Genomic DNA, 20,682 nt, shown 5'->3' with positions numbered 1-20,682 from the left:
GCATACAGTTTGATTTAGGGCATCGCATTATCGTCGCTATCCGACAGGGCAATCGCGACGAGAGACGACAAACGCGATGCGAATCGCACGAAAAAGAATTGCCCCCCATCTCTCCGTTCTGACACACCAAATCCCGGTCGCTGTCGCTATATTAATGACGAATGAAAGAAAATAGCTCGAATTTCTACTTTATAAATATTCCATGCCATTTCGCGCGAGGCCATTATCTCCCGCGAATGTCTACCGGTCAAATCTCTTTATACCCACTCGGCGTTAATTGGAGACGAGATTTCATATTTTATTTTTCAAAATGTCGTTATAATTTCGCGTGTGCCGCGATTTGACCTCCCCATCAAATTTTCATTAAAAGATTATTTTCAATCAATCAATATTAAAGTCTGAACTTGGCTCTCTGCAGTAGTCTAATAGTTATTTGTGTAACAAGTGCGGGAAGTTGAGAATTGGACACGGATGCGGAGTGGACGCTCGCCTTCGGCTCGTGCGATCACCCGCACGCGTGTCCAATTCTCAACCCGCACGTGTTACATACCCTATTTTATATTACAAAGTGCGTGGAAAGTGACCCATTATTGCGCGCGCGTCATCTGTGCGACGGATGGCCAATTTCACACACGAGTCGAAACAGTGCGGTAATGTTACATTACCGCACTGTTTCGAAGAAACTCGCCTTCAGCTCGTGCGTCCACTCCGCACCCGTATCCAATTCTCAACTTCCCACACTTGTTACACAAGTAACTATTCCAACCTTAAACTACGCGTCGACTAACTTGTCACGATTTACAAGTTATGGAAAGAATATGTGTAATACACAAAAAAATATTATTAGGCTACAAAGATCCAAGCTCAGACCGTAAATTAAGCTTATTTAATGTTGATTGATTGTATATCATAACAATCTTATTTTCTCTTATCATTAGATTCGACGGGAGACGTTGTATTACATCTGTTTTCATTCTCGCCTCTCTCTCTCTGTCTCGCCCTTTATTCGCTCCATCTCTCGTCGTTTTGCTGTTCGTGTCTAGCGGCTACTTATCGATTTTTCGTTACGCCACGCGCGCAACCTTGGATTGTCGCGTTTTTCGACTTCGTACCGAGAGAACGTAATCGCAACATTATTTTCGCGTTCGCGTCATAAACAGGCGTGCTCCCCTTTCTCTCCCTACCGGGGGAGAAACGATACGCGCGAGAAGCGAAAGTGCGGCCGGACGAGCGACAAAGCGGTGGAGCTTGACGGACCGCGATCGCGCGGAATTAACCCAGGGTCTCGCGTGTTACCGAACGTCGTATTTCGGTAATTATGTCGAGCCTGTAATTTTGCCGTTATTAATATTTCTAACGGACAGGCGCTATAACCGAATGGTGCTTTAATGAAGGAAGCGGCATTGATCCGAGTCACCATCGGTCGGCCAGACGCGACCACGCGGCGCGGCGTGGCGCGGCGCGGCGCGGCGGCCCGGATTTCGAATTCACCCTCGCGCCGCGGCGCGCCGGCTGCGTGACGATTGTACGCGGCATTACCGCGGCTTATCCTGAAATTAGCCTGCTGGGTATCGTTCCCGGACCTGGGCGGCGTTATCCCCGCCCGCGAATAGAGCCAGGGCCGAGAGTAATATGAGGCGAGTAAGGCAAGGGTTCGCAAACAGCCCTGCCGGGAACGACCGCTTGTTGCGGCGGGGCACGCAATCGTATAACGTACGACATTCCCCGTGCTCCATAATTTAAAGGGCATTTCTGGAGCCGCCGCGCGCCGACGAGCGGCATATGGCCGAGAGTTATGAGTGGTCGTGGATTTTTAATCAGATCGGGTCCCCCGGTACATATATTAACGATTGTATTTCTCGGCGGTCGTCGTACGCGACTGGAAACTCGGACATCACGGCAATGGAAACGACAGTTGCGTGTAGTATTGGCGTATCGCGCACGTGAAACAATAATAGACGCGTGTACACTGAAAAAAGGTTTTAGTTATATAATAACCAAGGCTTGGTGAAATATAGCTTCAACTAAAGGGTTTAGTGATTATGACGAAATAATTTGGTTAATGTTAACAAATTTGGTTAACATTAACCAAATATTTTGTCATAATCACTAAACCCTTTAGTTGAAGCCTATTTCACCAAGCCTTGGTTATTATAACCAAAACTTTTTTTCAGTGTATATCTGCGTAAACGCATGTACTGACAATCTCTCTTACATATAAGCTACGTTTCAGTTATATAACATGAGCTATATGTGTTACATGTGCTTTTCATGCGCGAAACTTGTACAGTTCCAAAAAACGAAGACTTTAAAGAATGGCACATACTTGTAATACCGACAATTGCACGTTCTTGTAGCACCGGCGATTTTTCATTTCGAGATTTGAATATATAGATTTATTAGAGATATATTTCTAACTCCGCAACATGGGTGCAGAATGCAGAAATAAATGCGGCTCGCAGCAAAGTCGGACGCAAAGTTGTCAAATGCGCTATATTTATTACGGCTTTGAAAGAATTGTATAGAATCCGACTACACAGGATGTAACGGCGATAGCTTTTCCACCAATATTTCCGCCGCCGATATCCCGTCATGCTTTCGAGAGAGAGGAACGGTATTCTGGATTTAATAAAGTCTCAAACGGTACGTCAAATCGAAATTTTGCTTGTCTTATTTCTTGTCCCTCTATTACCGGGCGAGATTGGAAAGGGGATGGCCTATATCCCCTGGCGAACAACATTGCACGGATACGCTGCTACGTTATTTAAAAGGTATACCGCGCACGACGACGCTTCGTGCATCGCTCGATGATTCGAAAGGGGTATAACGACGCTCTCGGCTCGGCTCGGCTCGGTCAACGCTGCTGCGTTAACGGGGCCGTTCCGTCGCCCCTCGCCCGCTTTCCGTCTCCCCGATGCGGAAAGGCAGCGAACGAGGGTGCACGAGGGTTCCACGAGGGTGAAACACCCACGTGGAAACAGTGGCGAGGGAAAAGTGACGAGAGAAAGCGGAGAGCGTTAAGAGTAACGGTACTTGCGCGAATTCTCGTCTCGACGTCGCGTCGTCGGTCGTCGAGAGGCGTCGGTCGGCGCGCGATGTGTCGTCAAAACTTTCATACGTCGGCGACGCTGAAATGACGGCGCGGCGAGCCGACAGTCGCTCATTGCATATTAATGGAACTATCTCGGAGAAACTATATTTATCGAGACAAATAAGACGCTTAGACGTAAGGCGTAATATTTTCGCCTTTACTTATACATGGCGAAGGGTTCGAGTTCGTTAACTCATTCAATCGCGACTTTCTCTCTTATTGGGATTAATGGATATTACGCAAGTCACGGCGGTGTAGCCGTCCGGTCACGTATTCGCGCTGGAGTTTATTGAGACGCCTTAGGATAAAGGGATATTACGAGGAGTTGTGCTTTTTGTTACGCGAAGTTCGTAACAACACGCACAGAACAACGTCAAACACGCGCAATTACATCGGCGACTTTTTTTCTCTCTTTCGCTCTATCTTCTCGCAGAATATTGGCGATGATCTGAATTTCGAAACCGGCAGGGATCGATTTTACGATAAATTGGCGATCGGCACGGTTATCGCGCGAGCGCGGTATAGCTCCACGAACAGCCGAATGGATCGTAATTAAGATGTTAAACAGATGCAGAGCGCCGATGGGTATATTAATTAGCCGCTATTCATTCGCGCGATCGCGTACCTATGAATCCGAAATGAGATCGCTCGATGCCGTCGGTTTCCCTTACCCCTCCGCCGCGACCGTTCCCTCCGCTCAGCCGGATACACCCGCGGCCGGATGCGGAATGAAAGGGCAAATTGGCCCCGCGCGCGCGGGTCCGCGAACTTTTCCCCGCGATTAGCCGCCCTCTTCCCTTTTTCCAAGGTTCCTTTTATGTCCGGTCCGTCGTCCACAATCAGGTGCATTTCTGGGGGACTGGAAGCCCGCCGCACCGCCTCGTGCTGAAACACGTCTATCCATCTTCCTGCGTCTTTCAGAGACCTTTCAGGTTTATTGCGGCGTAAACAAGACCCCCGCGAAAGGATCGTTTGCTCGCCGCGCGCCGTCAAAGGTGCAGCGTAACTACCTAACTATTTTTGCTCTCGCGCGTCGACGCGATTTACCTACTTACGACGGAACGTTCATCGCGCGGAAATTTCCTAGTTTGATGCATTACAAGTAATTCGATCGGCGAGGGTGATGCGCGCGCGGGGGTGTAATTAGTTTATTCGGGGGGACGTATTATGTACGTATACGAAGTTATATCCGGCATGAATTTAAATTCACGCCGATGTAAATGTGTCGCCGATGGCACAAGTATTCCATTCGTCGATGCTATTTAATGGACATGCAGATACGTAGATGCAATGATGATTAAAGTTATTTATATTCCCGGCGAGGAGTCGGAATATAAATTGGGACGTTGGCGAATGACGAGGATTTACGGGTCGGGCTCATTTCGCGGAGAACGTGCGAATGATGGGCGATAAAGCCGATGGAAAGAAAGGCCGCTGAACCTGAGACGGCGGAAAGTTTTGAAGATTATTTCGAATTAGTTTTAATTCGCCGTAATTGGTCGCAAAGCAACGCCGCACCGGAAGCGGTGGGCGGGAGGGAGGGAGGGAGGGAGGTGGGCCGAAAATTCGTTTTAATTAAAATTGATAATCCCGGGTGAATGGGTATTACGTAAGTAACCTCTCGGCTGCATTGGGAATCGAACAAGTTTTCCCCCCTTTGAAAGTTATTTGAGATTGCTAGTTACGTCCAGCTCCGGAGAGCTAATGGCGACGTTGTGCAATCGTCCGCACACAAACACAAACGCCGACGCACTTACGCAAGCTACACAATTGTGCTGTCGACGATACGGACCCTGTTCATTCTACTTTCTTGTATTACATCGGGGGGTGGACGACAGCGATAAATAATCGTGGGATATCCGCGTATACTCCCTGTACATGATACTCTTCATGTAAGTTATGTTCGCACATATTTCTGAAGGATAAAAGCTGAACAATATCTGTGCCGTAGACAAGTCTCGTTCATTGTGTCACGGCGTTACTGTTAACTGTTGTACGAGAAATAGCGGGAATAGCATGGAAGACAATGCCGTTAAGCGAACGGATGAGCAAACACTCCAGATTAATTGTCCCTTTCGTTTAAACTTTCATTTTATTTATGAGTCATTTTTATTTATTTCTCAAAATAGAGTAGACGTATATATAAACGTACAAAGAAATGTACAATAGATACAAATCTATAAAAGCGTGGATCTGTGAATATTTGGAAATACACAATCGATAATATCGCTATCGAGACGTATAAAACATAATCTAATTATTATTAAATATCATCGTAAAATTAATTACAATTGATACATTAATTACAGTTGTAATTTATCTATATTATCTTCTATCAAGATAAAACTTGACAGAAGAGGATACACAGATGCTCTAAATAAGGAGCGCAGCGGTATTGTCTCTCCTCTCTCGTCGAATAGCTATCCAAGTAAAACAGAGCGATACAGAAAGAGCCAGACCTGCAAATAGACAAACGGATATCCAGATAGGCGGTCTGATAGAATATCGATAGCGGTATATCTCGAAAGAGGAGGAAGGGAACACGTCGTGACAAGACCGCCCGCCTCGTAGCAGGAGTGCGTTCATCTTGCGAATGCATACACACACACACACACACACACACACACACACACACAAAACACACACGTAGGGAGCGGAAAGGGAAACAACGCCACAACGCGGGGGGTGTCGTGGGGGAAGAGAGGCCTCGACGGGGGTGCCAGGAGGAAAGGGGAGACTGGACCTATCGAGGCCGGCTCGGAGTTGTTCGGAATCTATCGGTGGACCAGATTTTACTCGTACGTACGCACATTCACCCCCGCGGCACAACGACGTCGGAGAGGGTGCGTGTCGCTCCGCCCGACGTACGTGTGTGAGTGCTCTTTCCCGTGTACGTACACCCGTCGCTAAGACACGTTTAACGACGCGGGGGACGCAGGCGCGGTTTCGCGCGCGGTCACGCTCGCGCACTCGCGGCGCGCGTCGCCGGCGCCGTCGTCGTTTCGCGGAAGGAAATTGATTCTGCGCGAAACGCAACGGGGGTTCGCAGCAGCGACGGAGCCAGCCGTGCACCACCAGAGAGAAGCCGGGCTCGGCGGGCCGCGCATACTCTTCCGCCGGGGAATAATCACTCCCGTGATCGAGTCGCGCAGGGATCCGCGTTCGCTCCACGTAACGCTCAGCCCGACGCTCAGCCCGACCCCCGACCGCGGCGTATTATGTAAGGGGGATGTTGCCGCCGTCGTCGCTCTCTTACGCTACCCTTTCACACGCGCGCCGTACTGGCTGTTGCTACTGCTGCTGCTGCTGCTGCTGCTGCTGAAGAGGAGAAAGAGAGAGAGAGCGAGAGGCCGAGCGGAGAGGTGCCTCTCCGACGACATGCGAAGAGACGCGTCCGACACGACGACGACGGACGACGAGCGAGGATCGCAGACAGCCCTGGTGAGACACGTCGACGGCGACGAGCGACCGAAGCATCCATGGAACTGAAAATCCTCCTGTGGGTTCACATCGTGGGTGAGTTGTCTTCCCCGACGCGGCGCGGGCCCTCCCGCACCGCCCTGCTTCCCTCGATCGTATGTGCAATGCGTATACACGCAGAATCTCCCTCTTTGTAATATCTGGCAATGATATTATACCCATTGTCACATCGACGGCATGCATGCGCTCTGGGACACCCTCCCGCTATACCGTCCGCCTAAATTTGCGTGTCCTGCCGCGATGCCTTCCCGCTGGCTAGCTGCCTCGCACGCTCGTTAGCCCCGACAGACGGCATCCTGTGATATAGATTTCATCCTTGCGGCCGTTCCTGTCGGCCGAAGCGAGATTGCTGCGATGGCTTATTCAGCCAACGTGGATCGTCCGCGCGGAGAGCCGCTCTACTCCTCTCGAGAACGAAATGGACCACTTTCGCGTGACCGGAGCGACGGCATCACGAGCTTGCAGCTGCAAAATACGGAAATAAGTCGAGTTAGCCGCGAACAAATATTTCGCTCGAAAACGTAATATGTACGTTTGCACTGACACACGTTTGAGTAAACACATGTGCGTGTACGTGTGCAAACCGACGATATATAAATTTTACCCGCGTGTGTTCGACTTTTCGGTCAAGCTATTACATTAAGCCCGATGAATTTATTATGTTAACATGGATTAAATTAAATTGCCGATATTAAGCGATATTAAATTATCGCATCGAAACGCATGGGGCGACGGACGATAAAAATTTCAAGCTAAGCGCGTGCGTCTATACATTACCATCGTTAATTTAGCTCCACCGTGAAATTCATGCCTGAGTGCGCCAGGTCAAGACACTTTTTCACGATATCAGAAACTTTCTCCATTACGGATATTAGCATAAAGTATATATATATATATATATATATATATATATATATATATATATATATATATGCATACATGATGCGGTACGCGCGAAAATTGCAAAGCCATCGCCATCGTAAGGATTATAATAACGCGATACGCAAATGTCGTCGTCGGGGGGACGGAAGAGAAAAGGGAGGTAGTGCATCGGGAACGTCTGTCTGAATCTGCGGGATTTCCCAGCTCGTGGAAATGGATTTCGTCTCGACGTTGGGCGTTGCTACGGGGAACAAAGCGCAAAAAACTGCTAGCCCGGGTCTCTCTCTCGTCTCGGGATGAGGAAGAGGATCTCCTTTTTCGCCGCGAGCGTTGAACTAGCGGGAGAGCCGGCGGTGTACCCGAGGAATGTCGGACGCTGGCGTCGGTCGGGTCGTTGCACCGTTCGCCATAAAACGTGCGGGCGTTCCCCGTAATAGGGCATTAACAAATTTAACGAATTCCCATCACGGTGGTACATAATCGCATTAATGACATTCTGGCGAATGCGATTTTATGACCCGCGCGCGGTGAAGAGCCCTCTCCCCGCTCGAGCCGGATGAATTCACGCTCCGCTCTGCGCTAGCAAATCTGGCCTCATCAAACTTCCTCTCTCTCATCGATGTTTTTCTTCCTTAATATTAATTTTTGAGACTTCGCGACGATTCTCCGTAAATGGAGACTCCATGCTCGATGCCAGTCTTGTGTCAATCTTGCTCTTCTTTCGAAGATTATATTTTAAAACAGCTCTGTCATCGATAGAAGGATCTTTCGCTAGATAAGTGTTTTTCTAGTCGGAATTCTTTGTAATATGCAGGTGATTATGAGAAGGACATAATTTCTATTATGCATGATAGACCGGTGGGGTTAAAGAAATATCTTCAACAATTCAATAAATTAGCAAGTTTTAAATTATCGAGAAATCGTTATGTTGACATGCTGATAAGAGATATTCATCTGTCGTTTGCAGCATGTGATTAATTATCGAAATCGGCGAATTAAATCTTAATGTCTCCTCGTCGCGATAAAAATGGACGGGACAGAGAACCGTAATATCGAGAAATAAACTCGCTGGAATTATACCATTTTCAATCCCGCTAACAAAGAATAAACGCTTGATAAATGAAGTGTTAAAATGTATACTCCACGCGATCGTCTACGTCATTGCAAACCTGCGCGTCTGACATTAACAAACATCTCGCTTGAAAACGAAATAGCGCGCTTCAAATTGAATGGATTCCGAAACCCGATATTTAAGCGCGAGATATCCCGTCTGCATTAGCGCGATATTTTTACGAGCCGGGGATCTACTGTATAAAAAGCGAGTTATAACCGAGTTTTCCTTCCTAAAAAAAAAACTAAAAAAAAAAACGAATGAGGTAACTTCGCCTATCTACGCGTTGCCATTTATAACGCAGATAACGATGTACAGCGGCGCGGCGCAACGATTGTTCCGTTATTACGGTATCTCGCTTTTATCAGTTTGCGCTAAAAATAGACAGAATACAGATAACATTTTCGCGGAATCTCGCGGAATCAAAGTCTCAACGACGCGTTCTCGTCAGTAATTTTCGTTCGATCGCGCGCGAGCCTTTTGCCGGCGCGCACAAAAGATAAGCTTCCTATTGGAGCGTATATGGGGATGTGCGAAGCGTCGAAGCGCACGACGATACGGGCCTCCTCTTCCTCCTCCTCTTCTCGCTTTCTCCCTTTCCGCAAATGCGATTCGTCGCTTCGCTCGGCAGCTAATTAAGCCGATCGCTCTACCGAACGTCATATCCGTTCTGCAGATCCGTCCGCGCGATTGTCCGATCGGGCGAAATCGCGTTCATTGCGCGAGAACGCTGTCCCGTTAAACCGAGCGTATCGCCATTAGTGTAAGCGAATTAAGCTGAACTCGCTCTCGTATATCGGCATCGAATATTCTGAATCGAGCCGCTGTCTCTCGAGCAGATTGATATTACCTACTTCACCATCGGATACACCGGGCGAGTGGAAATTATTGCGAAGCGCTTATTGTTTGAGCATTTACTCCTTTTTTCTCTCTCCTCTTTTCTCTTTTTCTCTCTTTCTTTTCCTTTTTTTCTTTTTTGCGAGAGGCTGTAACGTGACATTCGATTTTCCTCGAAAAACTCGGATGGCTCGGAGCGAACTCGCCTCGTTAACATCTCGGCCCATTATCGTCGTCGCTCGAGAGCGCTTCACGAGTGCGTTACGACGTCGTGCGTACTTTATCTGTTTCTTTCGCACGACGGCACGTTCTTTGCCTTCAGCACGACGACGACGACGATAGTCTCGGGCGAGGCGAGTCGTCACCTCAACCCCTTCTTTTTCCCCGTCAGTCGTCGCTTTTGCTTGCCGCAAATCCACTTTTTATTAACGACTAACGACCGGCCGCGAGAGAGTGCTCTACTCGTGGTTTTGTAACTAAATACCCGTAAGCCCCGTAAAGTGCCTCTAAACGGGGCAGGGGGAACATTACGCCCGAATCGTCACACCCTTTAATGCGCTGGGGCAATATTTCCCTGCGACGATACTTTCCTTCCCCCGAAACAACTTCATCCAATCCGTGAAACTGCGAGAGAGCTCCCGAGCATTATATCGATCCCGAGGAAAGAAACGCTAAGAATTTCTCGCCGGCGCGGCGCGGCGCGCGGAAACTTTCGCGTAAAAATGTCGCATTGAAATCGTTGCGTTACTGGCATGAATCATTTACACGGAAACTTTAATACCGCGGACTTTCTTTACATAAACAGGATCTCCAACTCGAGTTTGCTGACCACAAAGTTTGTCGCCTAATTGAATACGGTAACAAGTACGACGCCGCGACGCTGCGTTATGTGACTCGTAAGTTTTAGATTTCTCTCCTTCAAGAAAGAGAGAATATACATTCAGAATACGTGTGTAAAAAAAACAGAATTCATAAACTATAAATGGGATTCTCCCTTTCAGCGATCGAGATTATGAAACGCTTAACAGATTTATTGTGTAATCCTTTATGCAAAAGTTATGCGCGAACACATAAATAGGAGAATGAGACCGTTTCGAAAGAGCGAACGATTCTCGAATACATCGGCACGTGGAAATTCCGCGCGAAGGGCGCCGCGACGAGACGAGATTCGTTTGGGGGAACGCGTGAGTTCTGTTTCTCGCGTGAGATTGATCCCCATTCCTCGTGAATGAGAATATTTGGCCGGTCGTCGGTGGCGAGGGGCCAGCGAGGGGGGCAGGGGAGGAGAGAGGAGGGGGACGGGGGCGCAACGCGGGAAGGATTCTATTCGCGATCGATAAAGGATTCCGACGGCCGACGTGGGATTCGCCGAACAATTTCAAATCCGCGGATGAGAGAGAGAAAGAGAGAGAGGCGAGAGTGCGTTGCGTCGTCGCCGTTATTATAAGAAACTATTTCTCGCGAACCCGTATTATATTCGCGGTATCCTTTCATTACGAGGATTTCCGCGTAATGACGATGTCGCTCTGATAACCAGTTCGTGGGGCTGCCTGCGAAGCCCAGTGGTTCCCAAGCTCGCGCGGCGCGCAAGGATCATTTGATCTAATTAAAAGATGAGGCTTCCTTACGATAGTCGCACACAGAAGGGTCTGAGGAAATATAATCTTTAATTAACGTAATGTATCTACCGTCGCGGCTTTTTGTTCCGTCGAGCGTAATACAGCGGTGTATAAGGCGCCTGAAGGAAGAAATATGATATCTTTATGTACTTAAAGGACGAATAAACTACAATGATGGCAAATTATTATCTTCACGCGGATCGAGCCAAAAGTAGCGAGATAACGTTTCGCAAGATCGAGTCGTGAAAAAGTAGCTCATACGGAATACCAAATCGAAGTAGACCATCGGCTGGAACTTTAAAATCGATAGCTACACACAATATTATATGACGTAGCGCTTTTATTTTAGCTCGCTCTTCCAGATAGGCGAACGGTCCCCGTCGTCGCTTTCCCTATTTGGGAAACACTGTCCGCAGGCGTAATCGATGAGGTATGCATCGCGGGGCAATATTCAGCCGCCTCTCATGACATGACACGGCAGAAATTCACCTTCGGCTTTCATTTCCTCTTTTCCCTCGGGGGAATGAGTCGAGATTCGGATCCGTATACGCGGGTCCCTCTGCGTCCTGCACGTGTGCCCTAATAACTTCGCCAAGATCATCCGTCCCGATAAGCGCGCAACGCGAGCCGGACCGCCGTTTCAGCGACAAACGGGTGTATAATACGGTTACCGCACGCCGTCGCGTCGGCGGCACAGATAAAATATAATTAACGAACTCCTCCTTTCTTTCTCTTTTTTTTTTCGTAGGAATTTGTTCGGGTCTGAGAGGAGTGCGCATCCAGATACCGACGGCCGTGAAGAAGGGCGAGTCGGCGACGCTGAAATGTTGGTACGACACCGAGGGCGACCCATTGTACGCCGTCAAATGGTACAAGGGGGGTCGAGAGTTTTATCGCTATGCCCCGAACGAGAGTCCGCCCGTCAAGACCTTCCCCATCGGGAACCTGACGGTAAAGGTAAGTTTCCCCTCCCCCCCCGTCCTCGATTCAAGGAGACAGACGAGCTTACAATCTCGGGTGTCCCGCGGGCCGTCGCGAAATCTTGAGATCTTTCCGTGCTCCGGCGGGATCGCGCGGAGAAAAAAAGCGGGTGTCAAGAGGAGCAAGAGAGAAAGAGAGAGAGAGAGAGAGGGGGGGTGAGGATTTATTGCGGTCGAGAAGTTGCGAATAGAACACGATAACGCCGATAGCGCCGGAACGTACAGTTCCTGCTTGTTGTATAGCGTACCGTTCTACATATCGGCTGATCGAAGTTTTTGAATTCGAGCTGTCTCCCTACGAGAGGGGTAACTGATGGCCGTCGCCCGTCGTCGATGTGCGCGCCGCTCGTCCCACTGGTGTGTGCGGGCGTCGCGTTTTCCCTCCATTAAATTTCGTTTTTATTTTCCTTTTTAATTTTTTAACTGGACAGGAGTTTTATATCGCGTTTTTTTTTATTGTAGTCTTATATTCGATTTATGGTATCGCAAATTCTATATTTTTTACAAATTGCATTTTTGTCATTTGCCAACTATGAGAGAGAATCGATGACACACTCTGTTATTTACATCAGCGGATTTATATTATACATACGTATACCAGTATTATACACACATGTATGTAATATTGCGACGTTTGAGTTGCAATTTTTTATTCTTTTTAATGTATCTCTCCCTCTCTAAATGAGATACGTTCCACCTCACTCTATTTTATTCCAACGTTTCGCGGATGCATCGTTTACACGCCTCAACCCAGTTGCTTAAAGCGCCGTTAAATATAATTTTATGCGCGGTCCGGCAGAGAGTCCAATTAAAAATTCCGCATTTCGTACACGACAGCTCCGATTACGATCTAATGACGGTTGTTATGACGAACGTCCCGCGCGTGGTGAAACGCGACACGCATCCACGGTGTCGGTGGATAGATCATACCGCATTATTGCGCTCGCACGCGCGTTTCTTTTTTTTTTAACGTCCGCGACCCGTTTCTATAGCGCACCGCATTTGTGCGATATATATACGGACGCCGAGCCGCGGGGGTTTCCGCTGCAATTCGGACACCTTGCTGCGATAGTCATTATTTTTACATCGCCGATAACGACTCTCGGCAATCGGCAGCCTCGATATGTAACAAAATAGAGAAGAGGTGGAAAACGAAAATGCAAGCCCGAGTGCATCGCCGAATATTTAACATCGCCGCGGATGGACCGCGCGGGGAGAACGCGAGACGGGGATTCCCCATTTGGGAATCAAATCGGGGCTGGATATCAAATAACCAGGTCGGTCGCATGTCGCGCGATTGGTGGATGCATTGGTCATTAATGGATTGGACGGATTCCTCTCGTAAGCGCGCCGCGTTACGTATTCTCTCGCGTATGTACACGTACATACATGCCGCGCGTATCATCCGGGAGAATTCCCGCAGTCCTCGTGTCTCCGATAATCCCTACGACGAAGACGAAGATGAGAACGGCGACGAGGACTCGCCATCGTGCCGAGGTGCGCGGCACGATCGTAATGAATTACCGTTGTTCCGCAGAAAACGGAGAGCAACGCGACGCAGGTCGTGCTGACGAAGTTGGAATTGGAGGCGGCGGGCGCGTACAGCTGCGAGGTATCAGCCGACGCGCCTTCCTTCCACACGGCTATGGTTGACGCGGCGTTGAACGTCGTCGGTAAGTATCTCCCGGTGCTCTTGCGCTCGGGCACGTTAATAACTTAGGACGCCTGTCGTCGACTGCATAAAAACACGGTTAGAGCGTTATTACTAGACGGACGATTTAACGCGCCTCGTCCGCTTTAACGGCGCGTTCCCCCCTTTCCTCCCCCTGCCCCTCCCCGTCCGCTGCGATATCGAGTTTTTGATAAGGGGAATAATAATAAGCGCGCTATTTAAATCGCATTCTCGTCGTCAATAAAACTTTTACGATAATTCACCGTAAGATCGACGAACCGAACGCGCTTCGCGGAGGTAAAAACGCGAAAGGAAGGGAAAAGGAGAAAAACAAGGAGACGCTTACGCCTCGCGAGCGACGCCTTTCGCAATTTACAGGGGGGGGGAGGGGGTTGCGCGCACCGAGTAATATATTTTAACGACGTAAATTGCATGTCGCTATTTTCGAGGTTCCTTCATTAAAACGTGTGGCGTCCGATAAATTTAGGCGCCGACAACATTTTGCCGAGGGTTTTTCCTTTTTCGAATACACGGTAATCTATTCCGATATTACGTTACGAGAGCGTAACCCTTCGGGTAACGGGTAACCACTCCGGGTACAATTAAATGTCTTTTTTAATTACTCGCGTCTCGCGCGCGCGCGTTACAGCCAGCCGCGAATGAGGAACAAGAAATATATATTCCGCGTGCATCGCGAGTTTCACGGAATTTCGGAGACGCGACACAAATCTTCCGCGAAAGACGGGGCGGGACTATTCAATTCTCGCGTCAGAGAGACGCAGCGACATTTTTATTCTCCCCCACATCTCGTGTCGTAAAGGAGCGACGAGGCGCGCGAATTTACGTCCACCGTAAAAAGTGAAAAAGTAATATTTCGCGAGCCCGGGGCTGCCGGCGACACGTGCAGGCGCTTGTAACGAGTCGCGCGTGTGTGCGTGCTCGACGACGCATTACGATAGCGAAAAACGACCGAGCACGCGAGCGCGAATCGCTCCGTCTATCGTAAGAGAAAGAATTTTTCGTACGAGAGACGAGAGCGCGAGACGGGGGGTCGTCCTCCTTGTATCGACCAACTGTCACCGTTCCGCCGAAAGTTTCGACTGTGTCGGGCTTTGAGAAACGACGACGGGTCCGGTCAAGCTCGGTCAAAGCGACAACGTCTCGTCTGCACGCAAGCTCGAGCGGTGCTTGATCGCGTGAGGGTGTACAGGGTGGCTCGAACGTAAAGAATTTCATATACGTATTCTTTGTTCTAAAGCCTTGTATTCGCGATGCTGGAAATCGCTCCGAGATCTCGGACGGAGAAAGAATTGACCAATTGCATTGTTCAACTGGCCGAATTGTTCAAATGTAATTCGTTTATAATCTCGGAGCGATTTCTAGTATCGTGGACACAAGGCTTTATTAGCATTTACTATGAGAAAACGTTATGCGCGATTGAAAAAAATGGTTTTCTTATCGTCGATTTAAAAATTTCACGTGAGATGAATTTTACTTCACCATGGACCATGCAATTTGAGAATTTATTGCGAACGCGTTAATGTGAGAAATTGAAGATTTGCTGAAAAGAGATGATAGTTTTCCTCGATATTTTCGCCGAGAGAAAATCTGTTTTCGACACCACGAAGTAGTATGTATGCATGGAGAAGAGGGTGGCTCACCGAGGCCGAGAGAGGAGGGGGGGCTGAGGTGGCTAGATCTGGAACACTCTATATATGTGGAGTATATATTGCCTTCGCAGAATTGCCCTCTGAGTTGCCGTCGATACAGGGACTAAAGAGGAAATACCACGTCAACGATCCGCTACGTTTGAACTGCACATCCGGCCGGAGCAAGCCAGCCGCGAATCTCACTTGGTATATCAACGATCGACAGGTATGCTCTAACTGCTAATGATAGTAATGCGCGCGCGGTTAGACGAGGGGGATATAGACGGACGGAAAGGAACGGGAGGAGAGGAGGATCAGATACCTCTATTTAGTTTACCCCGGCTTTGATCCATTATCCCTGATCAAACGTCAGAGACAAGGGAGCTTATGGGATACGTTCCTCCTCGAGCTCGAGATGTTCCGCAAAGTTGGAGAGAGAGTAGCATTCGCGGTGCGGAAAATAATTTAACATTCTGATCCTCGATTAGCGTACAACATTAACGTAAATATCTCTCGATCACGGCTTAATTGAGAACAGCGTTCGGAAATTTTGACTCTTTGGATATCGAAAATCTGTCCCTAATTATTTAAGCAATTAAATCTGCGCTATCGATATTTTATTAATTATAAAATTAAACGGTTGAAAACTAAAAATAAAATGCTGAAAACTTTTTTGGAGACTGGATGCATGTTTTAAAATGACGGATATTTTTACAAAATGTAATTTGCAATGCTCAAAATAGCTCCCCTTAATCGCCTTACGTCAACGCACCTCTACGTAAGTTATTTCGCGTGCTAGGCACGAACGCATGATCGTCGGAAAATTGATATCGCCATGCTACCAAGAATTTATATAACAGCAGCATTAACGATATACGAAGCAGAGCGCGGATATACTTTTTCATTTTTATTCCGCGATATCAGTATTTATTTCACCTCTTAACAGTCCATTATACTATCGTCAACTCATCGCGGTTATCAAATAAAATCTAATTAAGTTTAGTTTTTTTTTAATTAAATATATTCGAGATAATTAACTTCCATATCAGAATATATATGGCTCTGACACACATATATAATTGCGAAGAACTAATTTTTCCACATTATCCACGTTATATTTTTTTACGCTATGCATATTTATATCTCTACATCAGCGACCGTATACATTTAGAGAAGTTTTATCTAATCCCCGTTGACTAATTTACTTATCTTTTCTGTTTCCTCTCCCTTCAGCCTCTCAAATCGCACGTCCGCACGTACAGCCCGCTCGACACAAACGAGTCGGAGTGGCAGATTTCGCAAATTGGACTCCAGTTCCTGGTTACGCACGATCACTTCGTCAACGGCAAGCTGAAGATACGTTGCAGCGCGTCGATATACGACATTTATTGGCAGAGCACGGAAGTCAGCACCGAGGAGGATCGGCCGCGGGTGATACACTACGAGCCCGCCGCGACTATCGTCGGCATCAACTACCTCCAGCCACCGCCAAATTTTCAGACCGGCCAGAAGAAGCCCGACGGGCAGGTTGGAGTAAAAGGTAAAAAGCTTCCTCACTTTTCCACTTGCTGGATCAACGTGACGCAATTTCATTATTCCCAAGAAAGAGAGGCGGTGTGCCCGTAAATCTTCTCGTCGACTCTATTGAACCTCGATTATTTGTCGAAATTTGAGACACTTCGGGAATCTGAACGCGAACGCGGCCGCGGATTTATTTGCTTCGAGAGAGCGTTCTATTTTTTTTTCGAGCTTGAACAACATCCGGCGGGTTCTTTGAGCTCCTTAACGTTTGCTTTGAAACACAGAGTCGGAGCGTCCAGCAAGCCACACGCTGCGTTAAGCCGCGATCTGAATTCCTCCGTGCGCGCGGCTTAATCCCTCGAGAAAGAAAAACGAAAACAAAGAATGAGTGGATCGTATTATTAGAGCGTCTCGTTCGATAATTTTTCAGTGCTGGGGTCGTCCACTGGGGTGAGCCTGCTGCGGCCGTCGGCGAGGATCGTTTTGGAATTGTTTGCGCTTCTTCTAATCGTCATTCGTTAAAGGCATATATAGTGCATCGTTCGAGAAACGCGCTTTGGAACACTTTGCGTACGTGTTTGTAAGAGGACGAGGAGGAGGAGGAGGAGAAGGAGAAGGAAGAGAAGGAGGTGGAGGAGGGCTCGAGAGGCGCTTTGTGCGAGGATGACGTTTCCTCTATGGGATCGCCTCGGATCACCACGCAACAGCAATATACAACCGGAGCGAATACAGGGAGCTCCTTGGGTCACGTCACAGCGATGAAACCCTGAAAGGCCTTGTTCGAATTGCCGGAGAAATGGAAGTGACGGGGACGCGCGAGACCGAGGATTCGATTGGTTTCGGAGGGCAGAAAAGGCCGAAAAAATAATCGTGGACGTGGCGGGCGAGCCCCCCGCCCCCCGCGCGCGAAATGATTTATCCGACGTTCACTCGTCCCGACGATCAACGAATGTCCAAAAAGCACTACAGCGACGAACAGACACGCGGCTGGATATATATACTCGCGATATATATATATTCGGGAGTTATTTTACTATTATTAGACCATATACTCTTTGCTTCCTTCCAGCGGGGATAATGTGTTTGCAATGTGTAGGTATACGTATACATATATAGTACGTTTCGTCGCATCATACGAGAAGATAGTTTTTTTTTCGTACTTTTATAACTCAGAAAGAGACTATAACGTAGCATGAATGTACGTGCGTATTCCTCGACAGCGTAATAACACGCATACACGTGGATACAGACACATATATACGGAAGTATAAACAAATGTGCATGTACACGACAGATATGAGTAGGGTAAACTCACTCGATGCAGACCAGCGTACATACACATGATACATACATTCACACAGTCTCTCACACACACACACATACACATACACTGTCGTCACACTTTTTCTCTGTACGAATAACTGATAAGTATAAAAGTGTTCGCGAAAATACATATTGCGGCCCGCCTAAGTATTTTACAGTGTGCGAGATGATGTACCTGAATCGGATATTGGCGCGAACTTCTTTTTTTTGTGTTGCTATTTAGGGACTATGTATTATATATATTATATAATAAGCGAGGAAAAGATGTGCTATATATATATCGAGTTACATGGTAACGACACAACTTTGTGTATCTCGGTCATTCCATTTCGTATTAAAGCGTAATTAATTTATTGATGAGGCTGATTTAATTGATGTACAGTACGATTTATGGAGTTTATTATAAATTCATTAAGTATATTGTCACTGTGTTTCTTTGTATGTAACCTCTATATCTCTTATATCTCGCCGCAATTCAAACCGTTATACTCTAATACCTTTTTTATATCATGCAAAAAGACTCTACTGTCTGTGCGTACGTATACCATTCATCAAATAACGGTTGATAACATCATAAATCATATTTGAGCGCAGTTTGCACTTATCAACATTCATTTTCATGAAATCAATATTTCCGCAAAAGTCGCGTTCGAATTAAAATATGCTATCTCAAATAAGGTTAAAACATAAGAAGAGAATATCTAGGAAAGATATTAGATTCTTATATATAAAGATAATATATTAAAGATTATGTATTCATTTATAAAGATAATAATTGAAAATTATTTAACAATAGTTCCTTTAATTTTATTTTTTTTATGTCACGGAGAAGAACATTGTCTAAATAAATATAATCGTTTGCTTTCTGGCGCAGTGTTATATATATTTATTTATATTTATATTGATATTTATATAAAAATATATTTATTACAATAGTAAGCACAACAATATGAGAGTAAACCAGTTATTCTCGTTAAGAGAGTTATTCTTGTTAACAAAATTTCATTGTTATTGGTAACTACATACCAGTTAATTTTATTGACGCGCTGCGTGAACGGCGCAACTTTGTTTTCTACGCTAGAGCAAACATCTCTATACATTTTAAACGACCCGGATCGGCTTTAAAACAATGCCCCGTCGTCTAAATAATGCACGAACGCAAAGAAGAGGGCCGGCCCGTTGACTGCCCGCGAAAACGCCTAATTCCCGTGAACAATAAATAAAATATCATTCGACAAAAGCGGGCGTTAATTCGCCTGGCGGAATCGAGGAACGCCGCTTTGCGGATTATTATATTTATTTATGCATGACCGCCGTGTGTGTACGCCGTTAATGTGATAACTCAATTATTGCACGCTGTAATGTTTACCCTGTGCCGTTATGCGAAATGTATAACCAACGCGAGAATATTTTTGATATTTGTGCACCGCACGTTTGTAACTGTATGCCAGGCAAATTGGATTAGTATCCTAAAATATCAAGTTTGCTTCTTCTTATCTCTTTTTTATGAATCTCTCAAAATATTATCTTGTATTAATATTTTAACAGTTTTTTTAATTATAACATTTTTAAGTGTTTATTTTTTTACGATTCGCGTTATTGAGTTTTACATTAACCCTCTGGAGTGTGTTATAAATTTCAGTTAGATATTTTCAGAATAATATTTCGACAATACAATTTCCCAAGAAGAAACAATTATTTGAGAATTTATCTTCAACAAGACTTCGCGAGTTTGCAAATCTAGTCGAGACAGTTACGACAAGATGACTTCAAAAGTCTTCAATATTCTCCTCTTTTATCTCATATGGATTTCGTTGAAGTGTTCGCAGAATGCGACAGTAACAATCCGTAAATGTGATTGTTTATCGCAGTATTTTTCTTGGAAGCACGGAAGAATTGCAATTTTTCAAGAGTTTATGGAAATATAATATCCGATAATGAAGGAATTCGAGAAAACACATTCTGTGTTTACTCGCCGAAAAGTTTTAAAACTTTCTCGTAATTTTCTATCACTTGAATCGAATAAATAAACTAAAAAAAAAAAAACAATTAAATCTGAAAAACGATAACGCGCAAAGAATTCAATACTAAAGTTATGTATAATAAATCCTCGTTGATGCGTAAATTTTATTGAGGCGGGAAGACGGGATTTTACAGCTGTAATAAAACAAAGAAGCATACACGTCGCTCGGCACTAACAAACGCATTTCCGTAGATCGAAATCCACTTGTAATATCACGGAGTTTAGATGCCGCTCGCGAAAGTGGCCGCTACATTTATTTACATAACAATGGGGTATTGTATAACTACATTAATTATTTACTATACTATATAGTATACACGAGACCCTTTCTTCCGTATCTATCGCCTGGGGAAAATTATGCTCGACCGAGTAAAACCGCCTCGTTTTCGATCCTCGGATATGGTCCACGAGGCTAGGAGCGGCTGGCAAATCGATGGCGCCAGGCCGTGGGTGTGTGGGCATACGTCAGGCGCTCTGAAGGGATATCGGCGAGC

The 20,682-nt window shown here is 46.4% G+C and overlaps 1 protein-coding gene across 1 annotated transcript; it reads left to right on the top strand.

The window, feature by feature from the left end:
- Positions 1-6,138: 6,138 nt before the first annotated feature.
- LOC139811069 (uncharacterized) lies at positions 6,139-18,585 on the top strand. The gene is made up of 6 exons (XM_071775108.1): positions 6,139-6,607; positions 11,769-11,977; positions 13,538-13,673; positions 15,414-15,547; positions 16,555-16,861; positions 17,273-18,585. Exons 1-6 carry the CDS (start codon positions 6,571-6,573, stop codon positions 17,362-17,364), a joined length of 915 nt encoding a protein of 304 aa, XP_071631209.1. The 5' UTR covers positions 6,139-6,570; the 3' UTR covers positions 17,365-18,585.
- Positions 18,586-20,682: the final 2,097 nt, after the last annotated feature.

The sequence above is a fragment of the Temnothorax longispinosus genome, chromosome 4, assembly GCF_030848805.1.
Source record: "Temnothorax longispinosus isolate EJ_2023e chromosome 4, Tlon_JGU_v1, whole genome shotgun sequence".
In the NCBI taxonomy this organism is placed as follows: Eukaryota; Metazoa; Arthropoda; class Insecta; order Hymenoptera; family Formicidae; genus Temnothorax; species Temnothorax longispinosus.
The sequence above is the reverse complement of the archived record's forward strand: the minus strand, read 5'-3'. Positions and strand labels throughout refer to the sequence as shown.